The following is a 20,282-nucleotide window of genomic DNA, read 5'->3' as shown; positions in this document are numbered from 1 at the left end:
AAGGGAAGCTGTGCCTTAACTAACTGCATACTGCTTGAAACAGCAAAATTAGGAGCTGACCTTTCCCCTACAAACATCCGTGTACCCTGGACAAGGGGGAGACGTGAATCAGAGATTCTGGTGCAAAATCCCCTCAGATACAGGCTCAATTAATCCACAGAAAAGGAAGAGCAAAACCACAAAATCTCCAAACTCCCTGTCCTGTCTTAACTAGGGGAAAGGTTAGACAGAGCGTCACTGCAAGCAACGGAAAGCAGAACTAGAAATCTGTGCTCGACCAGGAGCTGGAAGCATGGCAAGGAGCTTGCTAATTGGCTAATTTCGCTGGCGATATCGTGACTGCCTCATGGTTGTCTCATGATCTATGATTTGCTGTGATATGTTCAGGTATAAAGACCTCTGGATTTCTGTCAATTGGGGTCCCAGATCCTTTTGGAAGAGATTCCAAACTGGGTCCTTATTGCCTGGCAATAAACTTCACCTTCTAATTCTCCATTTGCTGAGTCTGCCTGATCCTTATTGACTCCAAGAGGGTACCAGCTTATGTTCGTTGCTTCAAGATGTCTTCTAAAAGTCAGATAGTTGTTTGTTTCATTGAAATCTGATGTGAGGATGTTCCACAGGGCAGGCGCCACCACCGAGAAGGCCCTCTGCCTGCTTCCCTGTAACGTTGCTTCTCGCAGGGAGGGAACCACTAGAAGGCCCTCAGCGTTGGACCTCAGTGTCCGGGCTGAACGATGGGGGTGGAGATGCTCCTTCAGGTATACTGGGCCGAGGCCGTTTAGGGCTTTAAAGGTCAGCACCAACACTTTGAATTGTGCTCGGAAACGTACTGAGAGCCAAAGGAGGTCTTTCAGGACCGGTGTTATGTGGTTTTGGCGGCCACTCCCAGTCACCAGTCTAGCTATCGCATTCTGGAATAGTTGTAGTTTCTGGGTCCCCTTCAAAGGTAGGCCCACGTAAAGCGCATTGCAGTAGTCCGAGCTAAACATCTGGATAGGTTTGTCCAAACGATAATGTTTTTTTAGAGCAGGTGTCTGCTTGTGTATCAAGGGGTAGGGAGTTCCCAAGTTTAAAACTCCATTTTCTTACAAATGTGGAACAGGCAGTGCTGTTCTTCTAGGAAGAAAGGAGATGCTGGAGCTCACCATGGACCTCTCCCTTGTTCTCTTAGAACGGCAATGTTGCCCACCTGAGCTGAGCTCTGGCTGGGGGGGGGGGGAGCCCTGGGAAGAGGTATTACATGGAACCTGTAACAAGCCTGATCAAAGCGGTTGAGTGGGCACTTATGGGGTAAAAAGGTAAAAGTAAGGGACCCCTGTGTCAGAGCTGTGGGCTTCCTCTCTTCACATTTTTATTGTCTTTATTTACAATACAGTGGACGCTCGGGTTGTGAATGTGATCCATGCGGAGGCACGTTCGCAACCAGCAGCATTCACAACCTGCAATGCCTCATCTCCGCATGCGCGGGTTGTGATTTGGCACTTCAGGCACATGCACAAAGCGCGATTTAGCACTTCTGCGCATGGGTGGCCGCCAAAACCTGGAAGTTACCCGTTCCTGTACTTCCGGGTTTTGGCGGGTCCATAACCTGAAAAAATGCAACCTGAAGCATCCCTAACTGGAGGTATGACTGTATTTACAATGGGTCATTAGCACATCGTTATCATCCATCAGAGTCACTCAGTTCAGATCTCTGCTGAGGCCTGCGTTTGCCCCTCCAGCAACTCATAAAATGACAAAGTTTCCCGCTTGGCCTTTCCGCCCTCCTCTTCTCCACACATCTTGTGAGGACACTAGTAAACCTCTCCCCCAATTCTGAGCTTGAGCTTAACCCTTGCTGTTCCTGTGAACTTCCTGGCTCTCTAGCCCTTCCTGCCTCCTGCCTCCTCCTTTCGGCTTACTCCAACCGCTCTCTCCTCAGCATCTCCCTCCCCCTCAGGCATCTTGTCCACTTCTTCTGCTCCCAGGTTCCCACCTCCCTCCAGGAAACTTGAAACCACCGGTGCACCCCTGACACCTTGGACAGTTAAGTCCAGTCAAAGGCGACTATGGGGTTGCGACGCTCATCTCGCTTTCAGACCGAGGGAGCGAGTATTTGTCCACAGACAGCTTTCTGGGTTATGTGGACACGGAACACTGTGTCGGAAGCCAGAGTGCATGGAAACACTGTTTACCTTCCTGCCACAGCTGTACCTATTTTTCTACTTGCACTTTGACGTGCTTTCGAACTGCTAGATTGGCAGGAGCTGGAACAGAGAAACAGGAGCTCACTCCGTCGCGGGGATTCGAACTGCCGACCTTCTGATCGGCAAGCCCAAGAGGCTCAGTGGTTTAGACCACAGCACCACCCACGTCCTTATTATGGGGTAAGGTGATCTTGTTGGTAAACAGGGATACCTAGGACTTGCCGATCAGAAGGTCGGAGGTTCGAATCCCCACAACGGGGTAAGCTCCCGTTGCTTGGTCCTTGCTCCTGCCAACCTAACAGTTTGAAAGCACGTCAAAGTGCAAGTAGATAAATAGGTACCGCTCTGGTGGGAAGGTAAACGGCATTTCCGTTCGCTGTTCTGGTCCGCCAGAAGCGGCTTAGTCATGCTGGCCACATGACCCGGAAGCTGTACGCTGGCTCTCTTGGCCAATAAAGTGAGATGAGCACCGCAACCCCAGAGTTGGTCACAACTGGACCTAATGGTCAGGGGTCCCTTTACCTTATACTAATAGCCAAACCTTGAATTTGTCCCAGTAGTGAACCTAAGATGGTCTCACTCCTTCAGCATCTTGCACCAACTGCAGCTTCTGGTCCAAATGTGAGGGAAGCCCCACACAGAGCACGTTGGAGTACAGTGGTACCTCGGGTTAAGTACTTAATTTGTTCCGGAGGTCTGTGCTTAACTTGAAACTGTTCTTAACCTGAAGCACCACTTTAGCTAATGGGGCCTCCTGCTGCCGCTGCACCACCAGAGCCCAATTTCTGTTCTTATCCTGAAGCAAAGTTCTAAACCTGAAGCACTATTTCTAGGTTAGCGGAGTGTGTAACCTGAAGCGTATGTAACCTGAAGCGTATGTAACCCGAGGTACCACTGTAATCTATAGTCTTGAGATTGGTGCCATTTGTTGTCATCAAATCAAGAAAAAATACTTATGTATTTATTTTTAAAAAGGACAGCTCTCCTACCTCCACCAGGTGAAGCGGCAGGTTCTCTCCTGCCAGAAGGAAGCCTTCCACAAGATGGACGCAATAGTCCACAGAGGAGCCGACGAGGATGGAGAGGGAGATGGCCTCCACTGCGCCCATTTCCCAGCCGGACAAATACATGATGGTCACTACTAAGCATACGACCCCTGCAGGGAGGACACACACAGAGGTAATGAAATGAAAGTTCACTATGAACATTAGGAAGGTCTAGCTGGAGAGCTGCTGCCAGTCAGAGCAGACAATACTGGGTCAAATGGACAGATAGTCCAATCAGGCAGGTTCCCGCGTTCTCAGGAATCCAGGCAAGGAAGCTAAAGTTTCAAAATCACAACTAGGTACCTACCTAAAATGGTGAGCAGCACAGAAAGCAGGAGGAGCACGTGTGTGGTAAAGATTGCAACAGCAGCAACACAAATCACGAGGGAGAGGATGAGACCATACAGGGCACTTTGCACACCTGGAAAAAAAAGGGGGGGGGAGATTTTATTTATTATGTTTAAAAAGAGCACACAAACTGTTTGTCCAAAGAAGTGCAGGGAGGGCTGTAGCTCAAGTGACAGAGCATCTGAATACAGTGGTGCCTCGCAAGACGAAAAGAATCCATTCCGTGAGTCTCTTCGTCTAGCGGTTTTTTCGTCTTGCGAAGCAAGCCCATTAGCGGATTAGCGCTATTAGCGGTTTAGCGGCTATTAGCGGCTATTAAAGGTTTAAGGGATTAGCTGCTAAAAGGCTATTAGCAGCTTAGTGCCTTAGAAAAAGGGGGTAGGGAGCGAAAAAAACCCCCCAGGAATCGCAAGACATTTTCGTCTTGCGAAGCAAGCCCATAGCAAATTCGTCCTGCGAAGCACCTCCAAAATGGAAAACCCTTTCGTCTAGCGGGTTTTCCGTCTTGCGAGGCATTCGTCTTGCGGGGCACCACTGTAATAACAACAACAACAACCACAACAACCACAACAACAACAAACAATTTATTTATACCCCGCCCATTTGGCTGGGTTTCCCCAGCCACTCTGGGCAGCTTCCGACAAAGTATTAAAATACAGCGGTCTGTTAAACATTAAAAGCTTCCCTAAACAAGGCTGCCTTCTTTGGAGAAGGTTGCAGGCTCAGCCCCCAGAGGCACCTCAAAGGCAGGAATGGAAATATCCTAGAGAGCTGCTGCCAGTCAGTGCTGACAACACTGAACTAGATGGATCAATGGTTGGACTCAGTATAGGGCAGCCGCTTCCTGTTCCTTGAAGCAAAGGCCTTGGATCTTTGGGGGAACAGCTTCTTGCATGCCGAAGGTCCCACATCCAATCTCCCTCCAAAAGGATTTTGTGTTGGGCCATGTTTTGGGGTTGTTGTTTTTTTTGCCATTGCTGCATAATCCTGCATTTTAGGGGATTGGACTAGATGATCCTCGGCACCCCTTTCTACTCTAGAATTCTATGATAGCCTATGTTCGACCCTTTGGCAATGGAGAACCATTCCCAACTGGAATCAGTCTGACTTGGCAAAGGCTGTTGGCTCACCAGGTCTCTTAACAGCTCCACAAGTGGGGTGCACAATTTGGGGGAGCCACTGGTGAATACCTGCATCGTTTCCTCTCATAAATGACGCTCTCTTGCCATTGCTGTAATTTTATTGCTTGAGTTTTCATTTCGTTGCAACGTGCTTTGAGAACAATTGTTTCAAAATACAGTGGTGCCTCGCAAGATGAAATTAATTCGTTCCGCAAGTTTTTTCGTTGTGCAAGTTTTTTCGTCTTGCGAAGCACCACTGCATTTAAACACTAACAACGGCGGGGGGGGGGGGGAGAAGCAGGACAGCTGCCGCAGCCGGTACCTCAGACTCAGCTGCGCGATGTGGCCACCGCGCAACGCAGCTGCTGGAGGGCGGCGGGGCTCAGGAGCGCGACTCTGGCTGCAACGCTGGCTGCTGGAGGCAACGGCTCTCTGAGGGGAGCGCGCGAGGGGGGTGGGCAGTGGCGCAAGGCAGCCAGAAGGTTGGCCGTCAGCCGGAAGGTCGGAGGGAGCCGGAGGAGTCGTCAGCCGGAAGGTGGGAGGGAGCCAGAGGAGCGGGGAAGCGAGCGTGCGTGCGTGCGTGCAGTGACCGTCGCCATGACACGAGAGGCAGGGCCGTTTCGTCTAGCGAAGCAAGCCCTTAGGAAAATCCGTCTTGCGAAGCACCTCAGAAAATGAAAAACCCTTTCGTCTAGCGAGTTTTTCGTCTTCTGAGGCATTCGTCTTGCAGGGTACCACTGTATGTCGATACCCCACCCAGTCAATAGATGCTACCAAGCCATCCTGGGACAGCAGGAGAGGAATAATTCACAGCTGCCCCAGCAATGAGAGATACATTTGCATTTCTATCCCATCATTTCTCCAAGGAGCTCAAGGTGGAGTATATGGTTTCCCACAATCTCTTTTTTATATATAATTTTCATTAAATTTTCTGTTTTACATTTTAGAATATTCCTTTAGACAACCTTAAATATCCATGACTTCCCTTCTTCTCTTTCCATGGTTCATTTTGCATATTACAAATCCCTGCATATTTTACATAAACTAAACCATTCAGTATTCCAGTAACAACAACAACAACAACAAATTCCTTATATCCCGCCCATCTGGCCAGGTCTCCCCAGCCACTCTGGGTGGCTCCCAACAGAATATTAAAAACACGCGAAAACATCCATCAAAACTTGTCAAATTTATCTTAATGCTGCCAACGTTTTCAAGCTGGTTTTCTACAATCTCCAATTTATTCCTACAACATGAATGGGAAGTTTTGCTTCTGCCTAGAATGTTCAGTTCATATTAAGTTCATGAAACATCGTACCTTGACCTGTTCTTAATGCATGCTTGACCACATCTATGAATGCTATGGTTATGCCCTTTTAAGTTTTGCTATATCAATCACTAGTTTAATAAATGAGTATATCAATCATTAGTAAATAGTTTAACAAGGAGGTTTTCATACCTGTCCAATTCTGTGTTCCCTTTCCCAACCTTTAATCTATTGATGATTAATGCCTATATGCAACCCTTGCGTATGATTTGTGTTAACCAATCAGCAACAAGCACATACGTGGCAATACTGTAATATTCAATAAAAGGGACTCTCTGAGACATGCTCGAGAGATGCCTCCCGTATGACACTTGTCACTCGTCTGTCGTTTATTTCAACCCAACAGCCCTGTGAGGTAGACCAGGCTGAGAGGCAGTGACCCAAGCAAGCTTCAGGCCTGAGCGGGGATTTGAACCCAGGTCTCTCCCAGGTCCTAGCCTGACACTGGCTCTCTAGTGTAGAAGTTGGACTAGGTCCACGGAGAGGCGGATTCAAATCCTCACTTAGCAGGGCAGCCTTGGGCCTAGCCTGCTTTGGGAAAATAATACAGGTGGGTGGAGCACAGTAATTAATAATAATAATAATAATAATAATAATAATAATAATAATAATAATAATTTATTATTTACACCCCGCCCATCTGGCTGGGTTTCCCCAGCCACTCTGGGCAGCTCCCAACAAAACAGTAAAATACAATTACCTATTAAACATTAAAAGCTTCCCTAAACAGGGCTGCCTTCAGATGTCTTCTAAAAGTTTGGTAGTTATTTTTCTCTTTGACATCTGGTGGGAGGGCATTGCACAGGGCGGGCACCACTACCGAGAAGGCCCTCTGCCTGGTTCCCTGTAACTTGGCTTCTCACAGCGAGGGAACCGCCAGAAGGCCCTCAGCGCTGGACCTCAGTGCCCGGGCAGAACGATGGAGGTGGAGACGCTCCTTCAGGTATACAGGACCGAGGCCGTTTAGGGCTTTAAAGGCCAGCACCAACACTTTGAATTGTGCTTGGAAACATACTGGGACATGCAAATCACTCTCAATTCACAGTGTCTGCAGTGAATGGATGCTTCCAATTTGCTGCCATTGACCCCATTCACAGCCATCCCTGGTTCTCCAAGTGGCTCCTTGAACAGAACACGGAGGGGGAAAAAAAAAAAGCCACTTACCTATGATCTCCATGAAGATCTGTTTCCAGTGCTCACAGGTCTGGAAGCCCCGGCGTAGAGCTGAGCCTTCGGGGAACTGCTGGAGCTGCTCCTGGAGGAAAGTTTCCCACTTGAGATAGTCAGAGTAAGTTTGAAAGGACGACTTCCCTTTGTAGGTTGTCTGAGAGAGACAGAAAGAGGTTCCCATTTCAGTCCTCAGGGTCCGCCTTGTTAGACTCCAAACTGAGATCGATCCAGCAGAAATCAACATGACATGAGCCAACAGTGTGACGCGGCAGCTAAAAAAGCCAATGCAAGTCTGGGCTGCATCAATAGGAGTATAGCATCTAGATCAAGGGAAGTAATAGTGCCACTGTATTCTGCCCTGGTCAGACCTCACCTGGAGTACTGTGTCCAGTTCTGGGCACCACAGTTCAAGAAGGACACTGACAAACTGGAACGTGTCCAGAGGAGGGCAACCAAAATGGTCAAAGGCCTGGAAACAATGCCTTATGAGGAACGGCTAAGGGAGCTGGGCATGTTTAGCCTGGAGAAGAGGAGGTTAAGGGGTGATATGATAGCCATGTTCAAATATATAAAAGGATGTCACATAGAGGAGGGAGAAAGGTTGTTTTCTGCTGCTCCAGAGAAGCAGACATGGAGCAATGGATCCAAACTACAAGAAAGAAGATTCCACCTAAACATTAGGAAGAACTTCCTGACAGTAAGAGCTGTTTGACAGTGGAATTTGCTGCCAAGGAGTGTGGTGGAGTCTCCTTCTTTGGAGGTCTTTAAGCAGAGGCTTGACAACCATATGTCAGGAGTGCTCTGATGGTGTTTCCTGTTTGGCAGGGGGTTGGACTCGATGGCCCTTGGGGTCTCTTCCAACTCTATGATTCTATGATTCTATGAACATTTCAAATATACTGGACAACGTTTTTATAGAAGTCACTGTCCAATGATGCTGAGGACGCCCCGTTGAGGTACATGCTGTGAGCCTGCGATATATTCTTTTGGGTCTGAGTTGCATCAATTTTGCAGCTGTGAACTCCTTCCTAATGGACGTCAGTTTCCTGTGGGGTTCTATTTGGACATATGAAGGGCTTAGATGTTTGGCTTAAGATGTATGCACTATTGGGACTGTATCTGCAATGATGGTGGAGGGGTTTTCGTTACTCACATATTTTGTGCTATTCATATAGTCTTCCTTCCTTCCTTTTCTTTATTCAAGGCACCTGCTGACTATGTCTCCCTTACCCAATGAGGGCTAGAAACTTTACTTGTAGAACACAAAAGATGAAGCGGGGTGGGATAACTTTCTTAGTGCAGAAAGTATTGATCTGATGTGTAGAGATCTTTCCTATTCGACCTAATTCAAGACGGTTCTGAAAGGTTCCTGATATTTGGGTTATTTAGAGAGACTGATTACAGCTGGCTTAAACTGATTCTCTTATCTCTTCTGTCAAAGACACGCTAACTATAAAAGTAAGGCCAGAAGGAGCCTGGGTTTCACTTTCTCTTTCTATCTCTCTTCCTTCTTATGTCTTCTTATGTGGTGTTCTGTACATAGCATACTTAGTGTTAAGGTTTAGACTTATTATAAGTTATTGTAAGTTTAATTCTGCTGCAACTGGATTTCTTATGGACAGCATCAATCCTGAATGTACAGTGGTGCCCCGCAAGAAGAAATTAATTCGTTCTGCGAGTTTTTTCGTTCTACGAGTTTTTTCGTCTTGCGAAGCACCAATGTGTATTGACGGTTTCCCATAGGAATGCATTGGCGGTTTTTTTAAAAAAGGTGCGAGACGTTTTCGTCTTGCGAAGCAAGCCCATAGGGAAATTTGTCTTGCGAAGCAACTCAGAAAACGGAAAACCCTTTCGTCTAGCGAGTTTTTCATCTTGCGAGGCATTCGTCTTGCGGGGTACCACTGTATTGGATTTGTGACCATTATGCTCATTTGCCTTCTGTAGCAGTAAAGCTCTGCTGCATGAAATACAATTGTGTCTGGTCTATTTTGGGGGAATCCTGCAATGTGTTTTAAGTTTTCACTTGGCTAACTATACATTGGAATTCTCCTCTGGCTCAATATTGAGTAGAATTTCAATGACAATAACACACACAAAGGAGTACACAAAAGAACAGAAGGTTGGTCATCAGTGCTTGTCTTGCTCAGAGTAGACCCAACTGAAGTTCACAGACAGGGTGAATTCAGGTCCATTTATTTCAAGAAGTCTACTCTGAGTATATAACTCAGCTGGCTCAAAATCCAAAGCAACTGCAATGGGGGTGACAGAATTCAGGTGGGGAGTCCTCACCGACTCGAAGGCCATGGAGATCCATAGGACTTTGCCTTCCTTCACCCCCACTGCCCCATGCGAGAGCTGTCCAGGAAGGAGGTTTGGCTCGGGAAGATTCTTGCATTCGGGGTGCAGCATCTGAAGGACAGTGGAGATACTGTATCCTAGAAAGACAGGGGGATAGATAGATGTACGGTTCCTTTTTGTGCAACCCAGAATACATAACATCATGGTAAGGCTAAAATCCATTAACTTGAGCTCTGAGTCAATGTATAAACAAAAACCCGGCTGTATAGACAAGTGCTCAGAGCCCTCTCCTTTATCAGTTTGTGATGGCAAGGATAGCCTTGACTGTACCAGTAGAACAGGGAAGACACGTCTGTGCCTTATCTTATATCCTGACCACAAAGACGCACAGACCTAGTCTGGGAACAGCGCCAGAGGGTGTTCTTGGAGATGGTGACCTCTTGTTCTAAGATAAGAGTAGGAACAGGAAGATTCTTTTATGGTCAGAAGTATAGGAAGGAATACCCTTTTATGGTTAAGAGCGCCGGAGCAGGAACATCTGTGTGTACAAGCTGATGTGGCTGGATTCCTGGGGAAGGGGGAGAGGGTGCCTGGAGGATATATATACTGCATGAAATCTCTCATTTCTTTGGACTTGCTGTGGACTGACCACGCAAGTGCCTTTCTGCTGTTCCGGAAAGCAGAAACAAAGAACTCTTTCTCTGAACCAACCCTCGGTGTCACTTGACTTCCTTCCTCCTGTCCGGGAGCAACGCAGAGCCTACCAATCGGTAAAGTCTAATAAGGCTACACTAACCCTGTTTGGCTGTGTTCTAACATGAACTGGAGGCAGTAAATACCAGTTCCTAGAAACTGCAGGAGTGGAGAGTTGCTCTTGTGTTCGAATCCTGCTTGTGGGTTTCCCACAGGCATCTGGTTGGCCACTGTGAGAACAGGATGCCGGAACTAGATGGGTCATTGGCCTGATCCAGAAGGCTTTTCTTTCTTTTCTTTATAATTTTTAATTAAATTTTCTGTTTTACAATTTAGAATACTCATTTAAACATCCTTAAAATATCAATGACTTCCCTTCTTCCCCTTCCATGGTTCATTTTGCATAGCATAAATCCCTGCATATTTTACATGAACTAAACCATTCAATATTCCATTATTACCGTATTTTTCGCCCTATAGGACGCACTTTTCCCCCTCCAAAAATGAAGGGGAAATGTGTACGCGTCCTATGGGGCGAATGCAGGCTTTCGCTGAAGCCTAGAGAGCGAGAGGGGTCGGTGCGCACTAACCCCTCTCGCTCTCCAGGCTTCAGGAGAGCCCCAGCGCCAGCCCCACAAGCTCGGGGGACAGCGGGGAGACGGAACGCCGCCATCCCGCTGTCTCCCGATGTGGTTTGGAGGCTGACGGTGGGGAGATGCGTGCTTCTCCCCGCCGCCAGCCCCGCAAGCTCCGGGGACAGCGGGGAGGCGCAGCGGGGAGAAGCGCTCTTCTCCCCTCTGCCAGCCTTCAGACCAGGTCTATCTTTGTGTATTGTATTGTTGTTTTATTGCTATGGTTGACGGCTGACGCAAAGAAAGATTCATTCATTCATTCATAAGCCACATTGTGCGTATTACACAACTTGGTTGGATGCGCAGGGTGTTTCCGCTTACGAAAACCTACGAATCTAGTAAGCGGCGATTGTGCTGTCAAAGCACACAGGGAGTTGGAAATTCTCTGAGATGCCTGGTTCGTGACATGTTTGCAAGGTGTTACTCAGAACTGTGCATGCGCTGAGCATTATATATATATATAGGAATAAACGTTTGGAAATAAAAATGATATGTATGCATTATTATTTTCTTTGAAATTCACCAATTTTACAATGGATGCCACAAGCAATTGGGCAAACAATCATAGAATCGCAGAATTGGAAGGGACCACAAGGGTCTAAGGGGTGCGGGTAGCGTTGTGGGTTAAATCACAGAGTCTAGGACTTGCCAATCAAAAGGTCAGCGGTTCGAATCCCCATGACGGGGTGAGCTCCTGTTGTTCGGTCCCTGCTCCTGCCAACCTAGCAGTTCAAAAGCACACCAGTGCAAGTAGATAAATAGGTACCGCTCTGGTCGGAAGGTAAACGGCGTTTCCGTGCGCTGCTCTGGTTCGCCAGAAGCGGCTTAGTCATGCTGGCCACATGACCCAGAAGCTGTAATCCGGCTCCCTTGGCCTATAGAGCGAGATGAGCGCCGCAACTCCAGAGTCGGCCAGGACTGGACCTAATGGTCAGGGGTCCCTTTACCTTTACTTTACAAAGGTCTAAATTTAGTCCAACCCCCTGAAATACATGAATCTTTTTGCTCAAGGTGGGGCTCAAACCCACAACCCTGAGTTTAAGAGTCTCCTGCTCTACCGACTGAGCTATCCTCACTTGAGACTACAGAGAAGGACAGAAGCATAGGCAAGGTATCCGGACCCTGGACCCCAGTAGTTTCCACTGGCTCCCTCCCCTTTCCTGTCGGTCCTGCATTCCTCTGGGATAACAAAGACCCCCCTACTCCAAATGGTGGGCCACAACACTGGAAGAGGAGTCAACATACCCGAGGGCAGGCACTGGGCTCCTCCCGGCTTGACCAGCTCCACGTTGCTGGCAATAGCTTTGCAGATCCTGCACAGGTTGCCAATCTCTTTGAAGAGGTCGAAGCCGTCATCATAGATGACGCTGCCCTTTCACAAGGAGACACAAACAGAAAGAGACAAACACATGAGGCAACGGGATCAAGTCAGGAAAACAGAGACGCTGATGGAAAGGGCACCCCGGGGTGTGCGTGTCATCCAGACTGACCCTCAGCCTTGTACGGGACCTGCAGGGCAGGAAATGGTACGATGGCAGCATCCCATGCAAAATGGCTGGTGAGCTCAGTGGTAGAGAATCTGGGTTGGTTTTTTTTTGGTAGTGTTTTTTGACAAAGTAATAACCATAAATAAATAATGAAGGAATGGGTTTCCCAAACCCAAAACTGACTGTGCAGGCAGTTTGAAACTGCACCAAAATCCCTATTTTTCCCTTGCTAAAATCCATTAACTTGAGCTCTGAGTCAATGTATAAACAAAAACCCGGCTGTGCTCAGAGCCCACTCCTTTATCAGTTTGTGATGGCAAGGATGGCCTTGACTGTACCAGTAGAACAGGGAAGACACGTCTGTGCCTTATCTTATATCCTGACCACAAAGACGCACAGACCTAAGTCCGGAACAACGCCAAAGCGTGTTCTCGGAGATGACGACCTCTTCCTCCAAGATAAGAGTAGGAAGAGGAAGATCCTTTTATGGTCAGAAGCACAGGAAGGAATTCCCTTTTATGGTTAAGAATACCAGAGCAAGAACATATGTGATGTCAACCTGCGTACATAGGCTGACGTGGTTGGATTTATATGGGAAGGAGGGAGAGGGTGCCTGGAGGATATATATACTGCATGAAACTTGTCATTTCTTTGGACTTGCTGTGGACTTGATCACGCAAGTGCCTTCTGCTATCCAGAGAGCAGAATAAACTCTTTCTTTGAATCAACCTCGGTGTCATTTGACTTCCTTCCTCCTGTCCTGGAGCAACGCAGTGTTAGGATATTTCCGTTCCACCTTAAAAGGGAGCAGGATGTTTGTGTCACCGCCTGCGCATTTCCTGTTTCACAGGATGTTTCTGTTGTGTCTTTGTTTTCGTTTCTCTCTGTGCCGGAGACACTGAAGCAGGCAGTCATGTTTTTCTTTGTTCTGATCAACGCAGAAATAAACTTGTAAATAATGCTCTCCTGAGTGCATCTTTCGCTGTGTGCATTATCTGCTGATAGAGCGTGCACGGCTCTGGAATGTGGCAAGCTATTTCTGGAGCTCGTGTCGCTAATTGCTGATACTGCGTGTCTACGGGAGATCGATGGACGTCCAGAGACGACGTGGAGGCATGATGGACTTTGTCTCCCTGGCAGTATCCCAACACGCAGACCCAATCGGTGAACTCCAATAAGGCTACAATAAGAATCAAAATGTGCACCCTACCACCAAGACCATTCCATTGGAACTATCCAACCACCCAAAATTTTGACATCTCTTGCGATGGTTTGACCCGCTTCTTCAAACACCCTCCCTATCTCCTCAAAATCATTCCTCCTGCATATTCACCATCTTACCTTAATGGCACATGTTAATTTATAGCTATATCCCACACCTCTTTATACCATCCTTCCATTTTATATTCTGCTTGCCCCTTCCACTTCCTAGCTACAATAACTCGGGCAGCTGTCAAGAAATTTGTGAGTGAGTCCTTCCTAGCCTGTGAACCTTCCACCCCCTCGTAAATTGATAATAATGCTACCCTCTGGATTTTCAGTCAGTTTTAACCCAGTGATTTCTGTTAGGTCCTTAAACACCCTTTGCAAAAAAATAATAATATTGTACATATTTACACCCCCACCACATGTGAACGTAATTCCGTTTCCCGGCACCCCCTCCAACATAACACTGAATATTCCTTGTTTATTTGACTGGTGTTAAATGCCACCTCCAAATTAATTTATAATAACTTTCTTATAGACAACATTTTCAACATATGTTTCTCCCGTATTTCCCCTCAGCTTTGATCTGTTTGCCCTGTTGTCTCCTTTCCCCACATCTCTTTTAACTGATCCTCTTGATCCTCCATTTCTAATAATATTTTAGAAATTTCACTGGTTTCCCCTTTTATACAGTGGTACCTCAGGTTACATACGCTTCAGGTTACATATGCTTCAGGTTACATACGATTCAGGTTACAGACTCTGCTAACCCAGAAATAGTGCTTCAGGTTAAGAATTTTGCTTCAGGATGAGAACAGAAATCGTGCTCCGGTGGCGCGGCAGCAGCAGGAGGCCCCATTAGCTAAAGTGGTGCTTCAGGTTAAGAACAGTTTCAGGTTAAGAACGGACCTCCGGAACAAATTAAGTTCTTAACCTGAGGTACCACTGTAACTGTATTTTCTTCTTTAAGAGTATCTGTTTTGCATGCAGCAGTTCCCAGTTTCCATCCCCTGTGGCTCCAGGCAGCTTCAGAAGCTCTGCAGGCATATTGGACAGCGATTCCCACCATCCCTCGCTGCCCTGGTTCATCTTCTTCTCTGCATTTGCAACTCACTTGTTCTAGCCTGGTCCCTTGTAGCAGCACAGAACTAATCTGGGGAGAGCAGAGAGGGTCTTGCATCCCTCCAAACCCTCCCACCCTGAGCAAGAAGGCAGGTGTACCATGTCTCCGATGACGTGGTTGTCCATGCGCCGGGAGCGGTTCACTCCTAGGATCCCAAACACCACAAAGACCATGGCTCCCGTGTCCACTAGGGGGCGCACCGCTGGTTTCCCACAGCTAGCGTTCCCACAAGGGTTGAATCCAGAAGTGATGGACAACTTGACTTTAGGGGAGGCTGGAGGAGAAGATGTACAGGAGAAAGGATGCGATTAGGAACTTGTTGAGGATCATTTGCATCTTTTAAACATAAGGACTTATGGAGAGCCTGGTAGCTGGGCCAGACCCAAGACCCATCTGGTCTAGCATAATAATAATAATAATAATAATAATAATAATAATAATAATTTGTTATTTATACCCTGCCCATCTGGCTGGGTTTTCCCAACCACTCTGGGCGGCTCCCAACAGAATATTAAAAACACGATAAAATATCAAACATTAAAAACTTCCCTAAACAGGGTTGCCTTCAGATGTCTTCTAAAAGTCAGATAGTTGTTTATTTCCTTGACATCTGATGGGAGGGCGTTCCACAGGGCGGGTGCTACTAGCGAGAAGGCCCTCTGCCTGCTTCCCTGTAACTTCACTTCTCACAGTGAGGGAACTGCCAGAAGGCCCTTGGCGCTGGATCTCAGTGTCTGGGCTGAACGATGGGGGTGGAGATGCTCCTTCAGGTATACTGGGCCAAGGCCGTTTAGGGCTTTAAAGGCCAGCACCAACACTTTGAATTGTGCTCGGAAACATACTGCAAGCCAATGTAGGTCTTTCAGAACTGGTGCTATGTGGTCTCGGCAGCCACTCCCAGTCACCAGTCTAGCTGCCGCATTCGGGATTAGTTGCAATTTCTGGGTCACCTTCAAAGGTAGCCTCGCGTAGCCTGTTCTCACAGTGGCCAACCAGATGCCTGTTTGCAAGATCCAAGCACAAGAACCCTCCCCCCTCCTGCAGTTTCCAGCAACTAATACAGTGGTACCTTGGTTTATGAACTTAATCCGTTCCTGAAGTCCGTTCTTAAACCAAAGCATTATTAATCCAAGATGGGGGACTCAAGTTACAAATGGAACACACCCAACAGGAAGTGAAACATGTTCTGCTTCCAAGGCAAAGTTCACAAACCAAAACACCTACTTCTGGGTTTGCAATGTTCTTAATCCAAGTTGTTCATAAACTAAGCTCAGGTAGGTAGCCGTGTTGGTCAGTCAAAATAAATAAATAAATAAAAATGTCCAGTAGCACCTTATAGAGTGGGACGTGGGTGGCGCTGTGGGTAAAACCTCAGCGCCTAGGACTTGCTGATCGCATGGTCGACGGTTTCGAATCCCTGTGGCGGGGTGCGCTCCCGTCGTTCAGTCCCAGCGCCTCCCAACCTAGCAGTTCGAAAGCACCCCCGGGTGCAGGTAGATAAATAGGGACCGCTTAACAGCGGGAAGGTAAATGGCGTTCCGTGTGCTGCGCTGGCTCGCCAGATGCAGCTTGTCATGCTGGCCACGTGAGCCGGAAGTGTCTGCAGACAGCGCTGGCTCCCGGCTTATAGAGTGAGATGAGTGCACAACCCTAGAGTCTGGCAAGACTGGCCCGTACGGGCAGGGGTACCTTTACCTAGCACCTTATAGACCAGGGATTGGCAAGGTTTACCTCACCTGGGCTGGTTCACTCCAGAGGAGATCCCTTCATGGGCCAGATTGCACGCTCACAGCCACAATTTCCGGCTTCTGTGTCTGCACAGATGCAACTTCTGGCACCGTGGAAGCAAGTCCCCGCGCTGCACTGCGTAGGTTTAGCACAGCGCGTGGGGACTCACCAAGCATGTAGCTCGGTTTAGGGGCAGCTCAGGGGCCAGTTAAATGACCCCTGTGGGCTGCTTGTGGCAATTGGCCCTTAGGTTGTTATAGACCAACTAAGTTTGTTCTGGTATAAGCTCTCACCAGAACAAACTTACTTGGTCTATAAGGTGCTAATAAACTAAGCTGTTCTTAAACCAAGGTACCACTGTATTCAGAAGCATTTCCTGCCTCCGGCAGTAGACAGCCGTCAGGATTCGAAGCCATTGACAGCTTCACTGCAAGGGCTATTTGTCCTGAGTCGAATGAAAACAAACGCTTTATCTGTCTCTCTTTCCAGGATGAAGTTTCTCCACCATCCTTCAAATGCTGCACAACGGAGATAAGTAGAACTGGTGGTGGTGGAAATCTCAGGCTCCATCCTGGCAGGTGAGATGCTGAGGCAAGGAAGAAGGGCTACCCCTATGCTATCCATATAATCAGTTATCAGTAATCAATATATTCATATATGCTCACACATAATCAGGGCTTACAGTATTTTATAATCCATTTTGAGTCAAAGGGAAGCTGTGCCTTAGCTAACTGCATACTGCTTGAAACAGCAAAATTAGGAGCCGACCTTTCCCCTACAAACATCCGTGTACCCTGGACAAGGGGGAGACGTGAATCAGAGATTCTGGTACAAAATCCTCTCAGATACAGGCTAAATTAATCCACAGAACAGGAAGAGCAAAACCACAAAATCTCCAAAACTCCCTGTCCTGTCATAATTAGGGGAGAGGTTAGACAGAGCGTCACTGCAAGCAACGGAAAGCAGAACTAGAACTCTGTGCTTGACCAGGAGCTGGAAGCATGGCAAGAAGCCTGCTAATTGGCTAATTTCGCTGGCGATATCGTGACTGCCTCATGGTTGTCTCATGATCTATGATTTGCTGTGATCTGCTCAGGTATAAAGACCTTTGGATTTCTGTCAATCGGGGTCCCAGTTCCTTTTGGAAGAGATTCCAAACTGGGTCCTTATTGCCTGGCAATAAACTTCACCTTTTAATTCTCCATTACTGAGTCCGCCTGATCCTTATTGACGCCAAGAGAGTACTTGCTTACATTCACGTGCTTCAATGCTACTGCCAGGGGTTCTCTCACGGAGGGTAGCCAGCGGAAAGCCCCTCAATATGCAGAAGCAGGTTCTTACTGGGAGCAACATTTTGAGGCTCCCCTGTGGGGCCTGATCCTCAGCTCCCTCACTTGTCCTGAGAATGGATCTGATGCAGCAAAAAAATGAAATAAAATATGCCTTCCAACTTCTTCCTGAGGTAGGAGCCAGCAAGACTTTGGATGTGCCAGTAAATCTGAGACTCCACCAATCCCTTGTTAGGTTTGCCCTGGAAGAAAGTGAATCTTTGAGGCCCATTTAAAAAACATCCAGAGCAGCAGCAGACATGAAGCAGATCCCACGGGAGGGAATTCCACCGGCATGGGGGCCACCCCCAAAAAGGCCAGTCTGGTATCTATCAGTCTGATGCTTTTGCAAAACATGATGGGAGGAAAAGGGCACAGCTCCCGGGACCAATCTGAAGGTCTACACAGGTTTACAGGAACATAGGTGTTCCTTTGGATAACCAAGTCCCAAACCACTTAGCGCTTTCAAAAGGTCAGGAGCAACACTTTGAAATGTGGCCTTTGCAACCGTGAGATTGGGCTTCAGAAAAATAACCAAAGACCTATGGTGAGGTCTTTAAAAAAGAGAGAGAGTTAGTTCTGTTTCATTTCTGAGTCAATCCAATGTAGCTTGACACATTTTTTATTTATGATTTTCAGTTTTATACATTTCAATAATTCCCCCCAAAAAATTACATTTCAAAACTCGACTTCCTTTCCCCTCTTTCTGCAGTTCCTTAAATTTATTTTTAATATTTTCCGCCTATCCAAATTAACTTAATTTACTCATTTATCCACCTGCTTAAATATATACTGTTAAGAAACTGCAGGTTATTGCGATAATCTAATGTGGCTCGACTCTGGCAACAAATTGAGGCTGTGTGAATTGCAGAAAGGTGATTTAAGGCATTTGCTGAATTGCCCTTGATGGATCGTGGTCCTGCTACGCCTTGCCTGCTCAGGATGGGAAGCAGGAGTCAGGAAAGAGGGAAGGGGAGGTTTTGTAGCTGGTTGATAAGCCAGAGTTGTGACCAAGAAACATGCTGATGCTTTGAGGGAACTGATGCTACCAGTGTAGATGGCATTAAAATAGGATTAAGTAAATCTATAGGAGGAGGAGACTATTTACACATCACTTGGGAAGACAGAAGAACTGCTGGAATTGGAAGAAGCAAAGATCCCCAGTGTTGAAGCAATAATTCTTCAACATCAGCTTCATTGGACTGGTGAGGTTGTGCGGATGCCTGATTATCATCCTCCAAAGCAACTGCTCTATTCTGAACTAAAAATGGAAAGCGTAATGCTGGTGGTCAACAAAAGAGGTTTAAAGACTCTCTCAAGGCAAGCCTAAAAAAAATATGTATTATAAACACCAACAACTGGGAAACACTTGCCTGTGAGCACTCCAGCCTTTACCCAAAGGTGTCATGGGCTTTGAAGACACTCAAACTCAGGACGCAAGGGAGAAACGTGCTAAGAGAAAGGCACGCTTGGCAGACCCTCACTGTGATCAACTCCCGCCCTGAAACCTAGGTTCCCACTGTGGAAGGACATGTGGATCCAGAATTGGCCTCCACAGTCACTTACGGACTCACTGTTAAGACTGTGTTTAGGGAAGACAATCTTACTTGGCTATGAGGGATCACCAAAGAAGGAAGAAGAAGAAGCTCTGTCTCCAGGGTCAGAGGGGAGAGGGCTCATGTGCTTGTATTCTGCTTGCAGCTTTCCCACAGACATCTGAGAAGATGCTAGACTAGATGACCCACTGACCTGCTCCAATGGGGCTTTTCATGACGTTCTTACCGAAGCCACACAAATCCCACTTCATCTCACCTTTCTCGCTCGGCACGTACAAGAAGCCTTTGTTTGGTCCATCGGGGCTAGAGCTAAGGAGGCAGCCAGGTGGAGCCATGCAGACTCGCCCGTGGTAAGGGGGCTTGTGGGACTGGGCAAAGTAGAGCTTCCTAGAAGGAAAGAGGAGAGTAATGAAGCTGGACGATCAATACGAGCGCTACAGAACATCACGCTCATCCCTTGGGGCTTCAGGGATGTGGCAGAACCATTTCGATGTCTGCATCTCCTCCTCCATCCAACAGAGTTGACTCAGATTTTGCAGCTTTGACAGCAGAGGCCAACAGGTAACTCGTCTGCCGATAGGGCAACAAAGGATGGTGAATGGCCTGACTTGTCAATATTTTGCCACTCATATAGAAGCTTTTCTATGGGATTCTATGGGATTATACATTGGTACCCTGGTTCTCAAATGCCTTGGAACTCAAACAACTTGGAACCCAAACACTGCAAACCCGGAAGTAAGTGTTCCGGTTTGCGAATTTTTTTCCAGAAGCCTCGTTTTGACTCAATAAAATCACCATGTTATAGTTCAAATAGGGAAAAATAAATACAGTAAATGGACAAAATTACAGTGGTGCCCCGCAAGACGAATGCCTCGCAAGTCGGAAAACCCGCTAGACGAAAGGGTTTTCCGTTTTGGAGGTGCTTCGCAGGACGAATTTCCTATGGGCTTGCTTCGCAAGACGAAAATGTCTTGCGATTCCTGGGGTGTTTTTTTCGCTCCCCACCCCCTTTTTCTAAGGCACTAAGCTG

General features: G+C 47.3%; 1 protein-coding gene across 5 annotated transcripts in view; it reads right to left on the bottom strand.

Moving 5' to 3' along the window:
* Positions 1 to 20,282, bottom strand: part of DISP3 (dispatched RND transporter family member 3) — a 95,030-nt gene that overhangs the window by 5,564 nt on the left and 69,184 nt on the right. For all 5 annotated transcript variants that reach the window (XM_083453721.1, XM_083453722.1, XM_083453720.1 and 2 more), the window contains exons 14-20: positions 19,509 to 19,639; positions 14,739 to 14,914; positions 12,070 to 12,196; positions 9,491 to 9,636; positions 7,196 to 7,355; positions 3,543 to 3,656; positions 3,179 to 3,345 (exon numbers count right to left, since the gene is read on the bottom strand). In XM_083453721.1, coding sequence (XP_083309847.1) covers positions 3,179 to 3,345; positions 3,543 to 3,656; positions 7,196 to 7,355; positions 9,491 to 9,636; positions 12,070 to 12,196; positions 14,739 to 14,914; positions 19,509 to 19,639 — 1,021 coding nt within the window. The remainder of the gene's footprint in view (positions 1 to 3,178; positions 3,346 to 3,542; positions 3,657 to 7,195; positions 7,356 to 9,490; positions 9,637 to 12,069; positions 12,197 to 14,738; positions 14,915 to 19,508; positions 19,640 to 20,282) is intronic.

This window comes from Podarcis tiliguerta (genome assembly GCF_965153285.1).
Source record: "Podarcis tiliguerta genome assembly, chromosome: 8".
Classification (NCBI taxonomy): Eukaryota; Metazoa; Chordata; class Lepidosauria; order Squamata; family Lacertidae; genus Podarcis; species Podarcis tiliguerta.
The sequence above is the reverse complement of the archived record's forward strand: the minus strand, read 5'-3'. Positions and strand labels throughout refer to the sequence as shown.